The sequence below is a fragment of the Lepeophtheirus salmonis genome, chromosome 5 (genome assembly GCF_016086655.4).
Source record: "Lepeophtheirus salmonis chromosome 5, UVic_Lsal_1.4, whole genome shotgun sequence".
NCBI lineage: Eukaryota > Metazoa > Arthropoda > Copepoda > Siphonostomatoida > Caligidae > Lepeophtheirus > Lepeophtheirus salmonis.
The window spans coordinates 13,189,029-13,210,789 of NC_052135.2; the positions used below are offsets into that span (position 1 = coordinate 13,189,029).

Consider the following 21,761-nt stretch of genomic DNA (forward strand, 5'->3'; position numbering starts at 1 on the left):
GACTACTAAATCCAACAACAAATTGCAACAGTCTCCCCTAATCAAATGTATCATAAAAGTCCTTATGACTTCATTTTTAATTCAAATGTTGTATGTAATTAGTTTGTCCGATTCTAGATTCTAACTTTAGACTAAATGTTATACATTTGATATTTCAATTATATTTGTAAAATGTGTGTTGAATCATAAGGTTTATAGAGAAAAATAATTATTTTTGGGATCATAACCATGGATTACTTAACATCTTAAGTAATCCTTGACCTAATTAATCAATTATATGTTATATTGTTTAATCAAATAAAAAATTAGGTAATATATTTGATATAGATTATAATTAATAATATATTTTGCACAATACAAAATGTACATAATTAAACGCTAGACGTTTGATCACAAAAATGATATATATACATGTATATTTTTTTCGAATTTAAGCTGGCAAAGAAATGAAAATGCGTTCCAATATCCTTAATTATTAAAATGATTGTTTATTGTGTATTAGATTTATTTGAATGTTTGGAAGACAATGATTGAACATATAATTATATTATTAATATAAGGATAAAAGAAGTTAAACTTTTATAAAACAAATTAATTACTTATTAATTTCAGCAAATATTATGCTTAATGGTATAATTTGACTCGGGGGTATTTAATAATGTTAAAGCCATTTAATAACACAATTTAAATACGCCATATAGCAGAGGTTGTTGTTTTTTGAGAGAGAGCTAGAGAGATGGGAGTTTTTTAATTTTCTATATAGATAATTTTTTTGAAGGGATGAGGCTAGTTCATAAAATGTAATTCAAAATATTTTTTGAGAGGGGGTCTAAAGCCACATAGACCCCCATCCCCGTTGTAGGCGGCACTGTTATTATAGGGGATTCACAGTAGTAATGTGATTAATAAAGTTAATCTGATATTAGTGACAGTGATTTTCATATTGTGACATCACATTGCTAAATGTAAGGCCCAGGCTTAGCCTATTATTAAGGACTGGAAACATAATTGAGTCAGCTGTCGGATGCAGGCTAAAAAATTCCGTCACATTAACAATAATAAAGTTGAACTTAATAACTTAAAAGGTCTTGTGAAGTTCAGAATTAAAATTACTCTTATGAAAGGGAGACCGAATCCAGAATGGTGTCCTTAGTTCCGAAATTATTTAGAAATCTTCTCAAAATTCGATATCTTATCGTTGGTAGCACGGTCGGTGGGGAATTTCTCTTAAATATCGTTACGAGGAGTGGAAGTCCAACTTACCCGACATAAAATGGATAGAAAGTCTTAGAGAGGCGGCCCATGGGAGCGAAAAGATGAACGAAATGAAAACTTACTTGAAAGGTAAGATCCAAGATCTTGATCCCATTTTGGATCGAAGTAAAACACAATTATCGACTTTATCTTCATGGTTTTCTAAGAGGTTGGATCATGCCATCCAACAAAAGGAGATTTCTCAATCTACGGCAGTACCTTTTCCGGATACAAAAGAATCTAGTCCATCTTCAAGTATGGAATTAAATAAATTGAATCTTCATATAATTGACGGAAGTAAGATAGAAGAGAATGCCACAGGAGAAGATACTTTAGCTGAGGTGAATAGTCAACCTTATAAAGATATTAGGGACAAATTAAACGCTGCTCGGGGGGAATTGGCGAAAACTCAAGCTCGTTATCAAAAGAAATTGGAAATGACCGAGAGAGAAAATGCGGAATTAAAAAAGCAGTTACTTCTTGGACTGGCTAAGAACACATCCCAAAAACACTCCAAGAAATCATTAATAGATATGTATTCCGATGTTTTAGATGAATTGTGTGGTTATGATTTGTCGTATAAAACAGGTGATAATCTTCCAAGGGTTGTTGTGATAGGTGATCAGTCTGCTGGAAAAACCTCAGTCCTTGAAATGATAGCACAAGCAAGAATTTTCCCAAGAGGTGCAGGTGAAATGATGACCCGGGCTCCCGTTTCTGTTACTTTAAGTGAAGGCCCCTATCATGTTGCTCGATTTAAAGATTCTTTGAGAGAGTTTGATTTAAACAACAAAAAAGATTTAGAAGATCTCCGTAACGAAGTGGAAAACCGAATGTTAAAGTCCATCCAGTGTGGGGAAACTATTTCTAGAAATCCGATATCAATGGTTGTTCAAGGGCCTGGGCTTCAAAGAATGGTTCTTGTAGATCTTCCCGGAATTATTAGTACAATTACTACTGGTATGGATCCCCTGTCCAAGGAACAAATTAAATCTTTAGCCTTCAAGTATATGTCTAATCCCAACGCAATTATTTTGTGCATTCAGGATGCATCGGTGGACGCAGAAAGAAGCAATGTTGTAGATCTTATATCTGAAATGGATCCACATGGAAAAAGAACAATTTTGGTCCTCACTAAAGTTGATCTAGCCGAAAAAAATAATATTAATCCCGAGAGAATTGAAAAAATTTTGTCTGGAAAATTATTTCCGATGAAAGCGTTGGGATATTTTGCAGTCGTAACAGGAAAAGGATCTATCAACGAAACAGTTCAAGATATCAAACACCATGAAGATGAGTTTTTTTCACATTCTAAACTATTCAAAAACAACGTTAGTCCTGCTCAGACGACAACTCGTAACTTAAGTTATGCAGTATCTGATTGCTTTTGGAAGATGGTTCTCGACACAATCGAGCAACAAGCTGATGCCTTCAAGGCAACAAGATTTAATCTTGAGACAGAGTGGAAAAATAATTTCTCACGTATGAGAGAATTGGATCGTGACGAGCTATTTGAAAAAGCAAGAGGAGATATTTTAGATGAGGTTGTTAACTTATCTTTAGTTCCAGCCCGTCATTGGGAAGACATGATCAATAGAAAACTTTGGAAAAAAATTGCTCCTTATGTCTTTGAAAATATATATTTACCAGCGACACAATCTCGGTTCAGTGAAAGCTCTGTTATAACATCCCAAAAGAGTCAGACAGGAATTTTCAATACCACTGTGGATATAAGATTGAAAAAATGGGCAGATACAAATCTAGGAAATATTTGCGTTGAAGTTGGTTGGGAAGTATTGTCAAATCAATTTATTCAACTAATTGAAAAGCACAAGAATAGTACAGATCATGATAAAATATTCGATAATCTTAAGTCTGCAGTTGTTAAGGAAGCCATTAAACGACATAGTTGGGAAGTAAAGGCTACAAATGCTCTAAGATTGATTCAACTCAACACGTTGGAAGATAACACAGTTCACGATAAAGAACAATGGGATTCGTCAATTCAATTTCTTGAATCTGCACTAACCGAAAAATTGAAATTTGTGCAAAACCAGCTTTATGAACAACTAGGACCCTCTAATTTTGAAAAGCTAATACAATGGAAATCGTCTACTGAAGAACACGGCGTGAATAGCAAAATCCTACCCGAACTGCTGAAACTCCTCTATAAAACACAACATAAAGCGCAATTATCCAATGAAGAAATATCCATAGTAAAAAGAAACTTGATGAATGATGGTGTAGAAACAAACGATGAGACGATTAAAAATGTTTGGAACCCTTTATTTAGAAAAAATCTTCTTGAGAAAGCTATACAAAGATGCAGTGATTGTAAGAAAGGATTTTTTGCATATAGTAAGGGTATTAGGACTGAGTATGATTGTAGTGACGTTGTTTTGTTCTGGAGAGTTCAACAAATGCTAAAAATTACTGCTAATAATCTAAGGCAACAGGTAATTAATCGTGAGTCTAAGAGATTTGAAAGGGAGATCAAGGAAGTGTTAGATGAATTTTCGAATAGTTATGAACAAAAGAACTCACTATTGAGTGGAAGAAGAGTTCAATTGGCGGAAGAGTTAAAACGTGTGCGACATATTCAAGAAAAATTGGAAGATTTTATTGATTCACTTAATGCCGGACAAGAATAACCTGTTTAAGATATTTTCAAGTTAATATACATACATACATATAATTAATAATACTTTTGAAAGAATATATATATATATACACGTTATGAGTGATAATTAAAGTATTCCTTGACATATATTTCTTCCTAAAATGAGTTGAGCAAGCCAAGAAGTAATTTTCAGGAATATAAAACGGCTGCCTGTGATATAAGATAATCTAGTCTGGCTCTATTTTACCACAACTAAAATCCCGTGAAAGTGAGAAAAATATCCTACTTCAGTATGAAACGGTCGCGTCAATTCAGCTATTTTACTAGTAAATTTTGCGGCTCGTGATTTTAATTTCTGAAAGTCGTGTTATTAACTTAAAACAATAAAGTTATATAAGAGTGTTGACTGTACATATTTTGTATTTATAAATTTATATTTAAATAAATAAATCCAAAATCTTAATCAAGCTTAATCTTAACTATCTAGTGTGACAAGTTATCACACTAGATCTGACTGATAGACTGAAGCAGATCAGTTATCACTGATAACTGATCTGCTTCAGTGAGTGGCATGTAAAGGTAATTGCTATATAAAGTAATTTAGATTTCAAATTATACAAGAATTTATTCTACCACTAAATAATGGTAAAACTCAAATCAGTTATGTATTTTTAATACAAAAAAACAAGTGTTGATAATCAAGTTGTAATTTCTCAAAAATCTTTTCCGGTAGAACTTTTTTGCATTAGAAATGATTCGCTTTAACTACTCTTTTTTTTTAAAAGATGTTGAATATAAGAAACGAAAAAATTATATTCATGATAAATAATGACAAATTTTGAAATAGTTTATGTATTGTCAATTATAGTTTAAAAAAAATATATGTATAAGTGTTCATGTACAATATCGCTGGGTATAAATAAAAAAATAGTTTTTAGTTAATGTCAATGAAGGTTATCCTGGTTTTCACTTGATTTACAGCAAATACATTAAGTTCTTCATACTCATCAATAGCTTGATCAATTTGTGAGGCTTTGTAACCCTTGCTCATACATCTTTCTTTAATTTCTGCAATTTTAAGTGTTTTGTGATCTCCAGCCATTTCTCTAATCAATGCGTAGATTTGATCCGTGACATTTTGAGGTTTTTTACCAGAAGTTTCTCTACCCATTATTAACGAGTCCTTTGACATCTCCATAAGTCGCATAGCCTCATTAACGTCCTCTTTTTCAACTGTATCGACAATACGAAGGCGGGCTAAAGATGTAGCTAATCTGGAAATACAATTAGATTATATTGATTAAAATAAATATATTTAAACCTGTATATATATATATATAAAATGTATAAGAAAACAACACACCTTAGAATGGCAAGTAATGTCCTTGCAGATGTAAATGTCATGTCTTTATTGTTCCTTGCTTCTTTTCTCATCTCACAATATGCACCAACAACATAATCGGTCAAGTCCTCAGGAATCACGGGACTCTGCTTTTTACACATTGCAATGTAGCGCCTCATGAGTTTCATATCCAAGGGTTCATATTGACTTGGGGGTTGACAATTGTTACGGTGAACATATGTGATGTGCTGTGCAAGACGAAGATCATTATCTCGATCAGGGCGATCGGCTATGAGCCACAGCAAATCAAACCTAGAGAGTAGAGCTGCAGGTAATTGAATATTTTGTGTGACAGACTTTTTGTGATTATATCGTCCATAAGCAGGATTTGCAGCGGCCAATATGGAAACGCGAGCATTCAAGGTCGTCATAATACCAGCTTTAGCAATAGATATAGTCTGTTGTTCCATTACTTCATGAATTGCAGTACGGTCAGAGTCATTCATTTTGTCAAATTCGTCAATACAGCAGATTCCTTGATCAGCGAGAACTAGAGCTCCTCCCTCTAACATCATTTCACCAGTAATATTATCTTTCATGACGGCGGCAGTTAAACCAACTCCAGTGGATCCTCGACCCGTAGTGTATTGAGAGCGAGGTGCCAGTCGATCCATATAGGAAAGTAATTGTGACTTGGCTACACCAGGATCCCCCATCAAACAAATATTAATGTTCCCCCTTATTTTCATTCCTGCTGGGTTTTTGTCGACACCACCCACCAATAAGAGAAGGAGAGCCTTCTTGACGTCCTCATGTCCATATATCTCAGGAGCAATAGAACATGCCAGTTTGTCATAAAAGTTATCTTCTGTCACTTGCTTGAGCTCTTCTTCTGTTAATTCTTCTTCGCCAATCTTGTCATCCTCTGTTTTATTCATTTCTACAATTCGATGAGCTTCAAAATAAGTATCACTGAGAAGACCTTGAGAAAGAGCTCTAAATCCAGAGCGCACAATAGGGAAGTAAACCCCATCCACAGCAACATGATTTCCAGGAACACATAATCGAGTCACCTCTCCTCTACAGTAGACGGTAATGGAGCGAGGGATATGCCCAACAGGAACGGCATCACTGTGTTCTTGAATCTTGAGTTCCTGAAACTTGATAAATTTACTTCCTCTGGATTGAAGAAACAGCTTCCCTCCAGATTTATTGACTCTACAGTCCTCCGAGGGGCAGGAGTTAAGAGGCATGAAAGAGAGTCCTCCCACGGGTTGGTAGGTTTCTGCTCCACACTGGTCACAGGTGTAGGTTGCGACCTCCATCATAGGCTTGACTTCCGTCGCCCTCGTCACAACACCTCGAATGTTAATGAGCCTCCCAATGTGTTCTGCTCGCACGGATCGGATCGCAAGCGGCTTTTGACTGTCACTGCATTTGAAAGTCACTTGGTAGCGTCGCACGAGTTCAGGCGGGCAAGTCACACGATTGCCATTGGGGTTTTGAGCTTCCATGTGAGTACGGTGGTTGATGTAGACATCCAGAGCGTCCACCGCGGGGGCATCACGCTCACGATATTCCGGTAAAAGCTCCCAGACGGCCTCACTAAACAGTAAATTGTAACGACGTGCGTTTTCCTCTGCTGCATCCGCTATATCCGAATCAAAAGCACGTAAATGATCCATATCCACCTCGAGAAGTGTCTCTTCTCGATGAGCGATCCGAGTCAGGACCGAGGCATAAGGAAACACTTTGTTGCCCGATGAAGGGTCCACTGTGTGGAACTCTGCGAGAAATCGTTTCAACTTTCCTCTTTCTTCCTCATAATTTAGGGGTTTGTTACGGGAATTCGACACCATGTTCTTGAGAATTCCTTCCGATTATTACACAGTCTCTTAAAATGTAGATCTACTTGGTTGAGTATCCAGACAACTATTCTTTTATTATCAAATTATGCCGCGAAAAAATAAACCAAAACAGTGTTACCATTTGTTCTCTGCATTTAAAACACGCTCGGCCGGAGCTCATGAGTGCCTTTAAATATTTTAATGTTAAGAACTTTAATAGCAGATATTGACTAAGTCTACTTTATTAATGACAAAATTTATTAAAAGCGTAGCTATACATTTGTAATTTAAATTACAAATGTACGCTATCACATAAAATTTGGATTTTCGAATATAATGAAATTTCTATTGAATCTAATAAACACCTACCAAATAAATATGTACTATGATCATTTTAAGTTGCTACAGATTTAGTTTTTTTTTTTTTTTCAAATTTTTTGGCCCGCACATTTATCTTTGTCACAACCCCGCTAACTCTGAAACCTGAATCAAATGAACCCTCACACAAGACCCATATTTATATATTAATGTAAAGATTCATTTTAGAAGAAATCATTTCTCATCATTTGCTGATACTGATGGATAATCAAATATTAGTGATAATAGTAAATGAATCTAAGAATAGTCATATGAAATATATATACATATATATGTATGTACGCTATATACAGAAAATTTTATCAATCATAATTAACAATTAGAATAATTAACTCATGAGTTGAAAGAAAGAGAAAACAACTTAAGTACCATAAAAATATTACAAAATAAATAAAATGATGTAATATAATTAATTGCTCAAAAGATTCAGTCTTTTTCTGTAATGAAAGGATGTGTTAAACAGGAGCTCAAACTTGGACGTTTCATGGGATCTAAAAATAAACATTTATCCAAGAGATCAACTAAATGTCCTTCGGCAGAGACATTGCCAGAAAAGCCTTTCTGCGTAGAAATAATGTCCGCTAGACCCTTAGATCTGTTAATAACAGACATCGTCACAATTCGATCTCTCTGAGTTACTTTATCCGTATCTCGAAAGAGAAAACTGCAATTATCATCAAAATGTTGATTTCGGAATTGACCTCGTCGAATCAGTTTGTTAGGAAACTTTCCTTTAAGTTCCATAAAGAGTTTCAACATTTCATTATTTGAGTGTCCTGGAAATAAGATTTTGCCCGTATACAATTCATAAATGGTTGCTCCTACACTCCATAAGTCGACGTTAAAATCATATTTGAGACCCAATATGATTTCAGGTGCTCGATAAAATCGGGATACGAGATAGGGTGTGATTTCACCGTCTGCAACATGGGACGCGGAACCAAAGTCACAGAGTTTTAAAGTAGATTTTGTTTCGTTGACCAGAATGTTATCCGGTTTGATGTCTCCATGTATGATGGAACATTTTCGCAACAGTCTCAATGCATAGAGTAGTTGTGTTGAGTACGATCTAACGGCACGAATGTTGATTCCCACATTCTTTCCATACTTCTTCAATATTTCACGTAAATTCATTGAGAGAGGCTCAAAAGACATACATAAATGCTGCTTGTGGAAAAAATGTCGAAATAGACGTAGGCAATGATATTTGTCATCTGGATCCGCATCATTCAAACGCTTCAAAATTTCCAATTCTTTTAAGCCGCTTTTATGCATGAGTTCATTATTTCTTATAATCTTTATAGCAACCTCTTGATTTCCTCGAGCAGTGTCCCTGGCACGAACCACGTTAGAAAATACACCTTGACCAGTATAGCCAAACACAGAATATCTTGTATCCATTATTTCACCAATTTGAACTCGATAATAACCTTCGGCATCGTCCCAATTGTCGGTCAAATTAGGATTTTCCGCCGGATGTTGAAGAGGCAAAGGCACTGTGGAAGAAATTGGAATGGAGTCATCCTCTGCAAACATATCAAAGGTCGAAGTTTCACTCTATAAAAAGAAGAATGTCAGATGTTATTCCTAAGTTCATTCTATGAAATATTTTTGTATACCTTTAAAGACTTCCAAGTTGTCTCGGTAGGAGTTTTGGGGGATTCTATTTTCAAAGATGGTGCTTTAACTTCAAGAGATTCTTCTTTTTGTTTCCTTCTCTTCACCGTTACTTTGTAATTTTTGAAGAAGGTCTTGTCTCCTCTTGCGTTGCTTCCGAATGATTGCCTCCTCCGTAGTCTCCTCTCCTTCTCCTCCGGAGCTTAAAATTTCGACATTGTTATCATCTTCTTGTTCAATAGAAGATGATGATGACTCAGATGATGATATGTCGATGACATCATGCTCACGGTGGGTCCTTCTATGATGATAATTAGATGAGTGAGGAGATCGACGCTTCTGATAATTACGGCGTCTTTCTTCTTCCTCGTCTTCCTCATCGCGGCGACGTCTGTGATATCGATAAGGTGAACGAGATCGACGGCGATCCTTCCTGTGTTTTTTTTCTTTGTGTCTTCTCTTCAACTTGTGATCCATTAGATATTTTTGGATGTAGCTTGTGGACGAGTCCAAAGAACAGATTATTTTCCGGGATTCACTGTTTGTTTGTAAACATCACTCGTCGTCAGATATGTTAAATTAGTTTTAGGGTGTATTCATTTGAGTTCAAACTTTTTGAAGAGCAACCTCTTATGGAGAACCTATGGTAAGTAGCAAGGTTAATAGAAAGTTTCTATTAACCTTAATAAGTGGTAATAGTTATTTAGCTTAACATGTATTATATTCATACTGTAGAATATATGTCTACAGTAGTACCTGAGTATTGCTTGGAGTAATTAGGTGTCAAAGAATAGACCAACTTTGCTTAAATAGTATAATAGATAATTCCCTAGATTTTTAGTATTATTATACGTTTTCCATGAGCACATTCACACGTAATTACTGAATACTTAGATGTCCTCTCCCAAAGAACAAAATAATAATCATAACAGATTAAGAAAATCATATTTTTTGTTAAGGTTGCCAACATCAAAACTCGCACTAATAAATGCTTAGGATTTACAACCAAATATATGTAATCTCCTTTTCTTTTTTTAATATGAGGCTATGAGCGTACACCAAAGAAAATATTTTATATATCTAGTTATTCATACATTTTCTCAGTATTGGTCGGAGTTATTTGTTAAACTATAACACAGAGTTTTTAATTGTATGATATAATTGGAAAAAAATAATTATTTTTATATTTATGAATAATTACACAACCGTTTTAATATAAGCATGTATTTGAATAATTGCAAGTAGAAATAGTAATTGACCTCTTTTTAAACAATATTTTAGTACTTCCGTCTTATATTAAGATAATATATAAACTCTTTAGCGCCCAACGTGTAACAGATTTTTTTTAGAAAAAAAATCAAAAATGACATTTCAAATAATAAATTTTTTGGAAAATAAACTTTAAAATATTTCTTTTTTTTTAATTTCAAAAATTGGCCATCTTTCTCATCTTCTTCATCGGGCTCCTGTCTTATCTTCTCCTTCGCCGAGTCCAAAAAGGCTGGAGACCGAATTTTGTTGAGACCATCGCTGCCGGTACTCTGTGCGAGGCTCAAGCATCCTTTTTCAGCTTCTTCACTTTAAAGACGAGCCTCTCCGAGTAGCCGACGATCCTGACAATTTCTGCCACCTTGACATGGCCGTCGAGTAAGTCAAATATCCTTTTTCTTTGAACCGCCATCGTCGCTTTCGATCGTAATACGATTATTGTTTACAAAAAGAAAAAAAAATGGATTATGGAATAAGCTCATGTAACTTAAAATAAGGGGTAAGAGCTCTAAACAAATTTAAATCCTACTGCATTATTCGTTGCCACACACTGTATATAGGTTTTATACATAAAGTAAATCACTTGAAGTCCTTGAACGGATACAAGAGTTATCCATTTCAAACGATATTGCCTACTATGAACAACACTGCTTTATAGTAGGTACCTTAAAAGTAATAATAATGTAAGACTTAATATTGATAAACACAACATTAATAAGACTTTTATTAATACCAGAACGTACAAAAATGTATAACAAAAATATGTATATATAAATAAATAAATAAATCATCACAAAAGTGAATTACTCTTTAAAAAAGTCGATGACTTCTCCAAGCTCTCTTTCTTTTGCTTGTTGATGGGCCCATCTAGCCTCTGATAGTTCTGGAGTTACCTTCCACTTTTCATGATATATCCTCTGATTGCATTTTAAGCATTTTTTGACACCTAAAATTATAATTTGAGTACATGTATAAAACGTACATCAGAAATACTTAAGTAAGTATAATCAAGACTGATTTTAGGGAGGGCGTAGGGGGATTTTTTTTTTTTTTTTTTTTTGAAAAGCCCATTAACATAATAATTGTTTCATATCTAAAAAAGGTCATAGAAAATAACATTTATAAAAAAGGTCCTTTGAAAAAAAAAGAAAAAATTTAAATTACTTTAAAGCAATATTCAAATTTCAAAAAAGAAAAGACAGAAAAGGGCTCTAAAACATTTATCTTTGCCCCATACCCACTTGCACCAAAACCAGAGCCTGAGTACAATTTTTAGGCCAAATCTGAGTAACCAACTACTCATTCATACCTTTAAACGGAGGTGACTTCAAATATAGGATGAGACAATCACGATGATAAGCATGCGAGCAATAGACCCTTTCTACATGTGCTGCAACATTTTCATCATGAATCACTTCTGTAGGATCTGAAGGTAAACACTTTTTCAAACAAAAACCACAAGTTTCTTCGGGATATCGTCTCACATTTGTGATTAAAAAATCAACAACTGTTTCCAAACTTGGAGATGGGACAAATGGTGTTGGAGACTTTTTTTTTAACAAGGGAGCCGTGACACACCTACGAGAGATTTCTCGACTCTGCTCTGTAAACCAGACTTTAAAAACACGTGGAAAGTTTGTGTGGATGTCTTCTAACCTATTGGATAAATACAAGTTTGTTGGATCTGAAATCCTAATAAAGTCATTTGAAGACTAAGAAAGAGACTCACTGAATTTGCTGATTGGGATATTCAAATGGAATCACAATTTTGAGTTTATATACATATTTGTTGGAGGTGGAGATGGACAGAGAAATGGAAGATGACTTCTGTGATAATTTGAGCTTATCTTTGGAATCATCCAATTTGTCACGTATTCTTGAAATTTCGCCTGAACAGCAAATTAATGGGTTTTCCTCAAAAAATTTGGAAGTAAAATGTATGAGGCTCATAGCCTGGAGTTCTGGCTTCTTTGTTCGAGAATGATCTTCGGCAACCTTTACCAAGCCGCTCAGGAGTTTCTCCGAAAGGGATTTGCTCTTGAGTTCTAACAGGATGGGTTGAGACGGATAGCCAGGAGGGAAGGTCATAGAAAGGACTACTCTACGAAACGCCGTTTGCCTAGGTAATCAAGTAAATCCTGGAGTCAATGAGCTTTTTTAACTGAAAACAATATAGTAAATCCTACTCTAATTCTACTCGAATGAGGTCCGGAACACATGTTATGAGCCGAGCAAAGGCGATTTCTTTTTCACATCGATCCTTGACATCCTTAATTTCCTTGAAAATCACATCCTCGACCCTCTTGTCCATAGACATGATGGTCGATGGACTAGCCTTCACTTGGTAAAGGTTTTTCCTCTTTTGATCACAAATATGACGTCACTCACCGGCTTCAGCAGCAACTTGCTTTTGTCATATCATATAAGCTGTAGTAATACGGCTACAAATCACGGCTTTGGGTACTTAAAATTAATAGTCCTAGTAGATTAGGAGCCAAGAATTCATAGCCTTTCCGTCTTTAGGCTAAATGAGTAGCGACAAACGATAAAAAAGGATTTGTTTGAAAGTTATCGTTAGTTCTACTAGATTCACCGTTTTGAAAATAATAACTATTGACTGACGTTTCATTTTTGCTAAAATTGTTTTGATACGATGCAACAAAGTCAAATTTGTTGCACCATGAGTAACAGAAAAGAGAAAGAGTAAATAATGCATACAATCCATGTCATTCATAAATCATTAGAAAAATTGTGATTGACTGGTTAGTAGTAAAGTATACAAGTGCGTACAACTAGCTATGTATCGCCTTGGTATGGAGTCCATTTAAAAAAAAAAAAAAAAATAGGAAGAAGGAAGAAAGAATTTCATTTATTAAAAGTCTTTCCTTTTTTCTGCTCTCAGCTTGTTTCATTTAGAGATGCGGGACGCTAAAAAATTATATATTAAGATAAATATATTATATTTATACATACTATGTTATTATGTAGTAGTAAATGTAAAATGATCCTCTTTCTTTCTTTCACATTATTTTTGCTTTGCTCTACTCATTGTTTCTTTTTCTGTCTTTCTCCCTCACTCCCTCCCTCTCTCTCCCTCCCCCAGCTTCTACTCTTCTCCTTTTTTCTCTCTTTCTTTTCCTTCTTGACATGACTCCCTCCCCCTGCTAGCTCAGTTCTTACTGCTCACTCGCTCTCATCTAATTAATAATAACAAACTACTTGGAAGAATAACAATAAAAAGGAAGGTAGAGTGAGTGGAGCCCGCCCGGTAGTCTCTTTCTACTTTTATGTCACGTGACGTGTAGTTAAAGTACTGACTTTCATGATGTACATGACATGGGAATGATGTTGTACAATGTATGGAGTCCTTTTCCAGTCCTGTAGCTGTAGTAGAGTAGTAGTAGTAATAACTAATAAGTAATAACTATCAAGTATGCTGTATGAATGTATGTATCAAGTATTCACTTATTAAGTAATGATATTTCATTGGAAGATTGCTGAAGTAGATTTGCCATTGGTGGAGTAGTTGTTGATCCTTCGTGAATCCTGGTTTCTGTACCTTCGCTTCAGCATGGAGGGGGATGAGGAAGAAATGGTTTCTTCTCCAGAGCTGCCTTATGAGCCTGAGGATATCACCGATCTGGATGAGGAATTTGGGGGGCGACTCTCGGTTGTGAGCAATAGTAGTTTGAATCTCGATGAGGAGGATGATGAGGATGAAATCCTGGTCCTGAACAACAACAAGAAGAAGAACGGGAAGGATGAGGACCCCGATGAGGACACTGAGGTGATAGGGTTGCCCCCCTCTCATCAGGGTGGCTATTCCCCGGTCTCCTCCGAGAAAAGGAGTGAGGTAAGTGACTTCTCTTGCAGGTCTCCAAGATCCCATTCCTTTATCTTCTTTTATTTCCTTGCAGACGGATGTCGAAGAGGGAGAGATCTTCATACCAAACATGTCCAGGGAGACCAAGAAGAAGGAAGAGCCTCTTCCCCTTCTTCAGGCTTCAACCCCCAAACTCCCCAAGCATAGGAAAAAACGCAAAAAAGAACCTTTAGATGTGGAAATGAGTAAACATTTCTCCAAACACACGGATTTGCTTCGCTATGACGTCCGAAATATTATCAAATTCAAGAAAAGAAAAAGGTCATCCACTCTTTCACTTCGTAAGCCTTCATCACCACGTCGTCCCTCCTCTCCTCCATCTACACTAAATTCAAGACATTATCGTCGAAGGCGAGCTCATTCTTCCCCTGAAGCTCGGTCTTCTCCTGCTCGTGAACGAAGGAATCGCCGTTGTAGATCCAGGGAAAAAGTGCGTCCTTCCAATTCCAAAAATCGAACATCACGTTCCAAGGACCGCCGATCCAGGTCTAGAGACAAACGATCTCGATCTAGAGAATTGGATCGACGATCTCGATCTAGAGAATTAGATCGACGATCTCGATCTAGAGAATTAGATCGACGATCTCGATCCAGAGAAAAGGAGGAACCACATCCTGTTGTTACTCTTAAAAGAAAACGCAAAAAGGGTTCTGCTGTCCCTGCTACTACCACCACCATCTCTAATAATAATTCTGTTGTCTCTTCGTCGTCGCCAGTCAAAGTCCTCAAGTCGTCAAAAAAGACCAAAAAGTCTCTCTCTGAAAAGAAAAAGGCTTCTAAAAAGTCAAGTTCTTCCTTAGTAACACCGATTACTATTGTCAACTCTCACACTTCATCCGTAGCTGCTAAAGAAGTCTTCACAGCGGGAGATAAAATCATGGTTAGTGTTAATTTTAAACCTTCCAGAGTGAAGGCCCCGCCCCCAATATCCATGAATGACGACGAGGCGATTCTTTCACCTCTACAGCAGCACCTGCATCGGAATCAAAATGAGACTAACGCTGCAAATACTTCGTCCAATTCTTTGCTAAACGATAGTAAGAAACCTGTAGTGATTGACGTCATGTCTTCACCGTATCTAGTTATTGAACCTTCCCCTCAAGAAACTATTGATATCCTAAGTGATGAGGAAGGAGGTGGTGGTGTTGGAGGTGGAGGTGTTGCTAGTACTAATGTTGTTAGTAGTAGTGGAATAACAAATGTCATTTGCACTGTTGGGAGCAGCAGTAGCAGTAGTAGTAATAATAGTTGTATTAGTAGTAATAGTGGTGGTGGTGGCGGGGGTAATACGAATAATAATCCCGCCGCTGGTGTTGTTAGTGGTAGTGGGGGACCACCAGGTGGAAATGGTAACATTATTAATCCCATCACCTCATCATCTACCACAAATGGAAACGGCTTGTCAGTAAGCAGTAGCGTTCCATCATCATCTAACCTCGCTATTTCCTCCTCTCCACTCTCTCCGCCCTCTCCGCCACAGACACCACCTCTATCAAGTGCTCCTCCTACACAGTCAACAGCGACGTCTTCTTCATCAAATGCTGTACCTACTGCGATTATCGACATTCTGCATCACAGAGGGCCTTGCACACCTCCTATTGAGGAATCCATCGATGTAGCTAAAGGTCCTCAAACGCCCTCTGACCATTCCTATGATCCCTGCAATCCAACTTTATCCCCCACGTGTGATGAAGACTTGGAGCCGGATGACTTTCAGTTGCGAGATAATGGGGTTTCCTCCTCTCAAAATAATTGGACCGATTCGGACGAGCATAGCAAGGAACCTGCTGCAAATTCATCCATTCCTTTCTTCGATTCTGGGAGCTTTTTTTCTTCAAATTCTGCTGCTAGCACTGTAGCTGCATCCTCTACTCTTGCAACAACCACAACAACATCATCTTTTAGCTTGGAAAAAACTCATAAAGACTCATCTAAAGAATTAGATATTACTGGAGCCAAAGACTATTCTACTGTTGATATGGATATGGACTCTCCATTCTCTCCTCAAAGTAGCGACATGTCGGATATTTTTGAACCTCCCCTAAATACACCTTTAACCAACAAACTCCTACAGAAAAGGTCTAAGTCGAAATTCAATAAATTATCCGCTTCTAAGAAACCATCAACTTCCTCCATTAGCAACTACAACAATAATAATAATAATAATGTCAACAACAACAACAAAAGTAATAACTATTCATAATTATTCATAACCATTTTTAATCTATACTTTTTTTAAATCAGCTTCTTCTAAAAATTTGCATAGCAAGTCCGTTCAAATGAAATTAATCGACGATAAGCTTCGTATTGTTGATGATGTGCCAACTTCTGCTGTAGAAATGGCAGTCAAAGAAAAGGTAATCACTTACTACTCATTTCTAACTCTTATCCTCATTCATTTCTTTACCTTACTTTTAGTTTTTGAAGAAAGTTCAACGTCAAGAGAGGATCGTCGAAGAAATAAAGATGGTTCTAAAGCCTTATTATAATCGTAAGAAAATTGATAAAGAAGCATATAAAGATATTTTAAGGAAATGTGTACCTAAGGTAATTTGTTTTTATTTTTTTTTTTGTTCAAATCATGTACATCATTACTTTATATATTTTTAATTTTTCACTTTCAGGTTTGTCACAGTAAAAATGGGGAAATTAATCCAATCAAAATTCAAAAGTTGGTGAAGGGCTACATACGAAAATACAAATATAATTGTAAAAAGAACAACAAAGCGATCAAAGGCTAGATATAATTTTCAGTATTTCTAGTAAAAAGAAGTTGTAAAAAATATATACATATATATATATATTCATCTGTTGTTACAGCTTAACGAAATTGTCTTATTCCTTTGAGGTGTAAAGGAGGAGTTTTCTACTTCGATAGACAGATAGACAGACACAATATTGTTTTTTAAAATGAAAAATAATATATTATTAACTCCTTATATATTTGCAAATGTCAGAATTTTAGTTTTCAACAATAACAGTTATTCATGAAACTTTTATTTTATATTTTTTCTCGTTTATTTTTCATTAAATATTTTTTTTTACGTTAATAAATTCTGTTTTATACATATTGGATCAGTTGAGTAACAAATGGTCAACCATAATTTACTCATTATTGCTCTATGTTGCGTTAAAGTTCTTCTTATAATTTAAAAGATATACCTTCAATGAAAGCTAGTTTTATTTTCAGAAGTGACTTAAGGACTATTTTTTTAGTATGAAAGTAAAGATAAATTTAACTTATGTTAGGGTTTTTGTAAAACATGTATGGCTAAAAAATCTTTTTTCGAACATGTATATTCCCTAGTGAGTAAAATATACAGAAACATAATGGATATTAGTTTGGCAATACGTGGGCACTTGATCCACGGAGGATAAATGCAGTGCTTTGTAGCAAAATAGTTTGCCTAAGTACTTAGATGTAAGGTTAAATATATAGTGTTGTTAGAGTTTTCCATTCGTTAAGTATTCTTTGCATATATATATATATATATCTCTTTTTTAATGAGGGAGCAGAATTTGAAATCACCTCACTTTAAAAAATGGGATGAGTTACTTAATTAAGACTAAGTAATTGCAAAACTGTATTTTTTTTTCAACGATGTGATTTTTACAGCGTAAAATTAAAATTATATGATGAGAAAAGGGAAAAAAGAGAAATAATATTTAATAATTTAGACTATGTTATGTTTATAAGTTATAAGCTAGGAAGCTCTTTATCTTATATCCGGAGATGCCCACTGACTATTTTTTGGTCAGCCGTCGATTTTTATACTTCACATAAAAAGTCGTTATCTTTATTATATCACGGAACCTTTCATCCAAAAAAGAAACAGAAAAATAGTCCGAAATCACCTGGTAGTTAGGCAAATAAGTCAATCATACCAACTGCCACTTTATGTTATAGTCATCTTATTCCTCCACCGTTTTTAAAATGAATTACATATTATTAAAATCTACATAATATTTTATTAGATATTTTACTAAAGGAGTAGTTACACATTTGTATATGTGTATGACAGCCAAAATTTCTTCATATAAATAATAAAATTATCAATATATATATTATTTTATTAAGGACGTGGGATCAACAAGAAATTGTACTTCTGCCCTTATGGAAATGGAGCATAAGTATAAGATAACTAATAACTTGGCTTATATATGAAAAATAATACATTATGAAATAGCCATGACGTATCAAGCGAGAAGAGGCAATCGATAGCTGACAACAAAATAACAAGGTATATCCGTATATATAACGAGTGGAGCAAAGTCCCGCTCCCATTTTGATTGCGCGCTATCTTGTTTATGTGACGTTTAACTCAGTTTTGCCTTAACCATTGTGTTGTAAAAGTGGCCAAATTTTATAATGGATAAATATACGCCACAAAAACGAGAAGAAATAGTGACATTATTTATTGAAAATAATCGTTCCATTATTGCCACTCAGCGGAGATTTCGTCCAAAAATATCCTAATGGTCCAGTGCCTCACAAAACCACAATTTATCGTTTACATGCGAATTTTCGACAGTACGGTACGACAGCAGACATACCTTGTTCTGGAAGACAACAAACGTCTCGTGACGCTGAAAATGTGGCTCTGGTGTGTGATAGTGTTACTGAGTCTCCAAAAACATCAATTCGGAGACGTGCTTCCCAGTCACACATTTCTGCACGCAGTTTAAGGCGAATTTTGAAAACGGATTTGAAATTTTCCGATCATAACGGGAAAAAAAAAAAAAAATGAAAATACCAAATAAACTTTTCATGAAAACTAAACTTACTTATCTTTTCTTTGAACAAAGTTATAGTTATCAAAATGGTAGCGGGAGTTTTGCCTGCAGAATACAAAGGTTATTTTTGTGATAGTGAGATAACACCTTGTTAAATCCTATAAGCTCGAGTTAATACTTGTTAAGCTGTAAACAATTTCAAGAAAGAAAAAACAAAACAAAAGACAATTAAGGATCGACATCAGATTACTAATCTATGGAGTACCTAAAAACACTCTTCAATAAAAATCAAGAAAAAGAGAAAATACCTATTACTTTTATTGTCGATATAAATTGAGGATAATTCGTCGAAGAATACAACTGTAAACCAAACTCAATTTTTGGGAAAATCATTTCAGCTTGCTTTTGTTTTGATAGGCTACATATATGAAGTATACATGTTCATTATGTTGAGAATCAAAGGGGCCTAGTCCTCCCGTCTATGACTACCCTAGTCATAAAATTATGGATTAGTCATTATTGGCCATAATCATTTCTAGTTACTTCCCAACCATTGGACTAATAAGTAGTAATGATCTAAATCTAGGAATATACACAGCATAGCCAGATAGTTTTGTAAGTCAACGTCTAAGATACGCTAAACGTATTACTATTATTAAAAATTACACACACCCGTCCTGAAGAAAGTTTAATATTTTTGAAGAGCACATTCAGGTTTGAAACTGCATCCTGAACCCATGTGGTTTGGGCACCTCAGAACTGGTTATATTTAAATTGTAAGAGTACCTTTCCTTAAATACATATTTTGAAAGTATTTTTTTAGGGGCTGCATTGTCCAAATTATTGTCAATAAAATTGCTAATTATTAAAAAAAAAAATCATAATTTACTATGCTGATGAACTACAACAGATAGCTCTAAGATAATGTGGCTTAACATTTAAGCCACATGTTGAACAAAAGTGTGAATTTTACTATTTTCAAATAAATTTGTGTATTATTATGAAAATAGGTTACCTCGTACCTAATTGTTTATGCGTTTTTCAATATTCTTTATAGTTATTATCAGGATTATATGACAAATGTATAGCTACGCTTTTATTAAAATATGACATTAATACGGTAGACGTAGTTAATGTCTACTATTTATATTTTTTGAAATTTTTGGATGTTTAGGAGTTGAATAGAATGACACACAAGCAGTAGCATAGCTAGTGAGGCAAATGGCTCTATGTCTATTTTATACGTCTATGAATTATGATATAAAAGGGACCCACTACAAACTTTTGCCCCTAGCTTTGTCACTGCCCTAATACATCAATCCATGGTTATTATGCGATCCCGGGGATCGATGTTCTCAATTTTTGATGAAGCTTATTAAAGAACTTAGAAATAGGCTTTCCGACAATGTGAAATTATGAAAAACAATGTTCATGTTTAGTGTTGGTAACACTTTGTCTGTGAAGAAAAAGACCATAGTACCCTTATTAAAATTAAATAAATAAATTAAATATTCTCTTTTCTTTTTGGTGTGTTTGAAAGAACTCATTGACTTGTGGCATGTCAATGCTTGTGATTGAGCTTTGTAATGCCCCATTTTTGAGGGATAGCGTAAATTATATTTATGGGAGATTATGGGTATTCAAGAGATCCAAAAAAAGAGATGCACCTTCGTGAGCTATTTAATCTCGTTGATAGTAAAAGTAGAGACGTTAGAGATTCATCCTAAAATATTCATTTCTTTCAATCGATAGAAGTTTTTTTCATTTCTTCAATCCTCAACTAAGGCCACGAATATGATTAATTAACGTACCAAAAGTCTGAAAGGTAGACTCAGCATCCCATATCCGTGATTCCTTACTCCTTCTCCCAATAATATATAATATAAACAGTACAAGATTACAGATTATTACTTTTTTATCATTATTCCTTTTTTCTTCTTTCCTAGCTATACAAGAACATCTTTTTCTACTTTCTTACTTTAGTAAAAGATGTCCTTGCAAGATATATAGTAAAATTCGAACCTATAATAGAAACAACATAAAAAGGTGACGGATGTCATGCGACAAAATCTCCTGGAGGAAAAATTACCAGCCGAAAAAAGGTAGGGGTCGAACATGATAGCGAAAAAAATACCGGTCACCGTCAATGAATAAGGATATTTCTTCTGTATTATTATGAATTAAAAAAAAAATAATAATAATTAGTGTTAGAAACTTCAACTAACATACCAACATATATGTATGAAAAAAATTGTCTAAATGAGAAGTCCATCTTTTATTTTTTTCAAAAAATTGCCAAATCGAAATACGCAAAGAAAATTAAAAAAACACATTTGCACTAATTTTGTAAAAAGAGTAGTTAATAAGGTATTATAAAGAGGAACACAAACCCAAAAAAGATTTTTTTCTCACTTGGAAAAAAAAAAAAAAAAAAACGAATGTGCAATTTTCACCGATGTCTTTTTTTGCTCATAACTTTGTTGATTTTGAATAAATTCAGAAAACGTCCTTATTCGTATAGTTGTTTTTTGAGACGCCAGTCACTTTTTGATTGACTTTCAACCCCTATCTAGTCTCCTTGACCTAAAAAAACAGGTTTTGGGTATGGAATAAGCCCCATTGTATGACTTCCTCCCTCCCCCCTCCAAAAAAAATACCGCCCCCGTCTTAGCTTGACCAGGTTCAAAAGAGGGACCCATGAAAAGTTTTAACCTCCTAGGTTCAACGATATCGGTACCCCTAAAGGACACACACACAAACTCTATTTTATAATTATATATATATAGATATAGGATAGGGCGGAGTCAGAGGGGTGTA

General features: G+C 34.9%; 4 protein-coding genes and 1 pseudogene across 8 annotated transcripts; 2 read left to right on the forward strand and 3 right to left on the reverse strand.

Annotated features, from left to right (window-relative positions):
- Positions 1-1,008: 1,008 nt before the first annotated feature.
- LOC121117165 (dynamin-like GTPase OPA1, mitochondrial pseudogene) lies at positions 1,009-4,337 on the forward strand (annotated as a pseudogene).
- A 373-nt stretch (positions 4,338-4,710) lies between these two features.
- Mcm7 (minichromosome maintenance 7) lies at positions 4,711-7,231 on the reverse strand. Its single transcript, XM_040711499.2, has 2 exons — positions 5,238-7,231; positions 4,711-5,148 (listed from the first exon to the last, which is right to left on the reverse strand). The coding sequence occupies exons 1-2, from the start codon at positions 7,073-7,075 to the stop codon at positions 4,809-4,811; spliced, it is 2,178 nt and encodes a 725-aa protein (XP_040567433.1). The 5' UTR covers positions 7,076-7,231; the 3' UTR covers positions 4,711-4,808.
- A 456-nt stretch (positions 7,232-7,687) lies between these two features.
- On the reverse strand, positions 7,688-9,634 carry Prp4k (Pre-mRNA processing factor 4 kinase). Its single transcript, XM_040711502.2, has 2 exons — positions 9,061-9,634; positions 7,688-8,998 (listed from the first exon to the last, which is right to left on the reverse strand). Exon 2 carries the CDS (start codon positions 8,975-8,977, stop codon positions 7,868-7,870), a length of 1,110 nt encoding a protein of 369 aa, XP_040567436.1. The 5' UTR covers positions 8,978-8,998; positions 9,061-9,634; the 3' UTR covers positions 7,688-7,867.
- A 1,389-nt stretch (positions 9,635-11,023) lies between these two features.
- Positions 11,024-13,417, reverse strand: LOC121117198 (uncharacterized). Of its 3 annotated transcripts, XM_071888293.1 has the most exons (5): positions 13,301-13,417; positions 12,514-12,851; positions 12,057-12,446; positions 11,637-11,983; positions 11,024-11,273 (listed from the first exon to the last, which is right to left on the reverse strand). In XM_071888293.1, exons 2-5 carry the CDS (start codon positions 12,642-12,644, stop codon positions 11,131-11,133), a joined length of 1,011 nt encoding a protein of 336 aa, XP_071744394.1. In that variant the 5' UTR covers positions 12,645-12,851; positions 13,301-13,417; the 3' UTR covers positions 11,024-11,130. The 3 variants fall into 3 exon arrangements, with proteins under 3 accessions (XP_071744394.1, XP_040567484.1, XP_040567485.1); XM_040711550.2 differs by having other exon boundaries at positions 12,514-13,363; XM_040711551.2 differs by lacking the exon at positions 13,301-13,417 and having other exon boundaries at positions 12,057-12,465; positions 12,514-12,652.
- A 147-nt stretch (positions 13,418-13,564) lies between these two features.
- Positions 13,565-17,276, forward strand: LOC121117197 (uncharacterized). Of its 3 annotated transcripts, none has more exons than XM_071888292.1 (6): positions 13,565-13,744; positions 13,821-14,180; positions 14,245-16,396; positions 16,455-16,567; positions 16,629-16,757; positions 16,835-17,276. In XM_071888292.1, the coding sequence occupies exons 2-6, from the start codon at positions 13,899-13,901 to the stop codon at positions 16,949-16,951; spliced, it is 2,793 nt and encodes a 930-aa protein (XP_071744393.1). In that variant the 5' UTR covers positions 13,565-13,744; positions 13,821-13,898; the 3' UTR covers positions 16,952-17,276. The 3 variants fall into 3 exon arrangements, with proteins under 3 accessions (XP_071744393.1, XP_040567483.1, XP_040567482.1); XM_040711549.2 differs by having other exon boundaries at positions 13,599-13,773; positions 13,834-14,180; XM_040711548.2 differs by having other exon boundaries at positions 13,713-13,758.
- The last annotated feature ends 4,485 nt before the right edge of the window (positions 17,277-21,761 follow it).

Excerpts from the sequence above, each read along its gene's own strand:
- Mcm7 (XM_040711499.2), bottom strand. The coding sequence starts at position 7,075 with ATGGTGTCGAATTCCCGTAACAAACCCCTAAATTATGAGGAAGAAAGA. Across the intron at positions 5,149-5,237 it reads ACATTACTTGCCATTCTAAG|ATTAGCTACATCTTTAGCCC; the intron begins GTGTGTTGTTTT and ends TTGTATTTCCAG.
- Prp4k (XM_040711502.2), bottom strand. The coding sequence starts at position 8,977 with ATGTTTGCAGAGGATGACTCCATTCCAATTTCTTCCACAGTGCCTTTG.
- LOC121117198 (XM_071888293.1), bottom strand. The coding sequence starts at position 12,644 with ATGTCTATGGACAAGAGGGTCGAGGATGTGATTTTCAAGGAAATTAAG. Across the intron at positions 11,984-12,056 it reads TATCCCAATCAGCAAATTCA|GTTAGAAGACATCCACACAA; the intron begins GTGAGTCTCTTT and ends TTTATCCAATAG. Across the intron at positions 11,274-11,636 it reads GAAGTCACCTCCGTTTAAAG|GTGTCAAAAAATGCTTAAAA; the intron begins GTATGAATGAGT and ends TTATAATTTTAG.
- LOC121117197 (XM_071888292.1), top strand. The coding sequence starts at position 13,899 with ATGGAGGGGGATGAGGAAGAAATGGTTTCTTCTCCAGAGCTGCCTTAT. Across the intron at positions 16,568-16,628 it reads AAATGGCAGTCAAAGAAAAG|TTTTTGAAGAAAGTTCAACG; the intron begins GTAATCACTTAC and ends CCTTACTTTTAG. Across the intron at positions 16,758-16,834 it reads TAAGGAAATGTGTACCTAAG|GTTTGTCACAGTAAAAATGG; the intron begins GTAATTTGTTTT and ends TTTCACTTTCAG.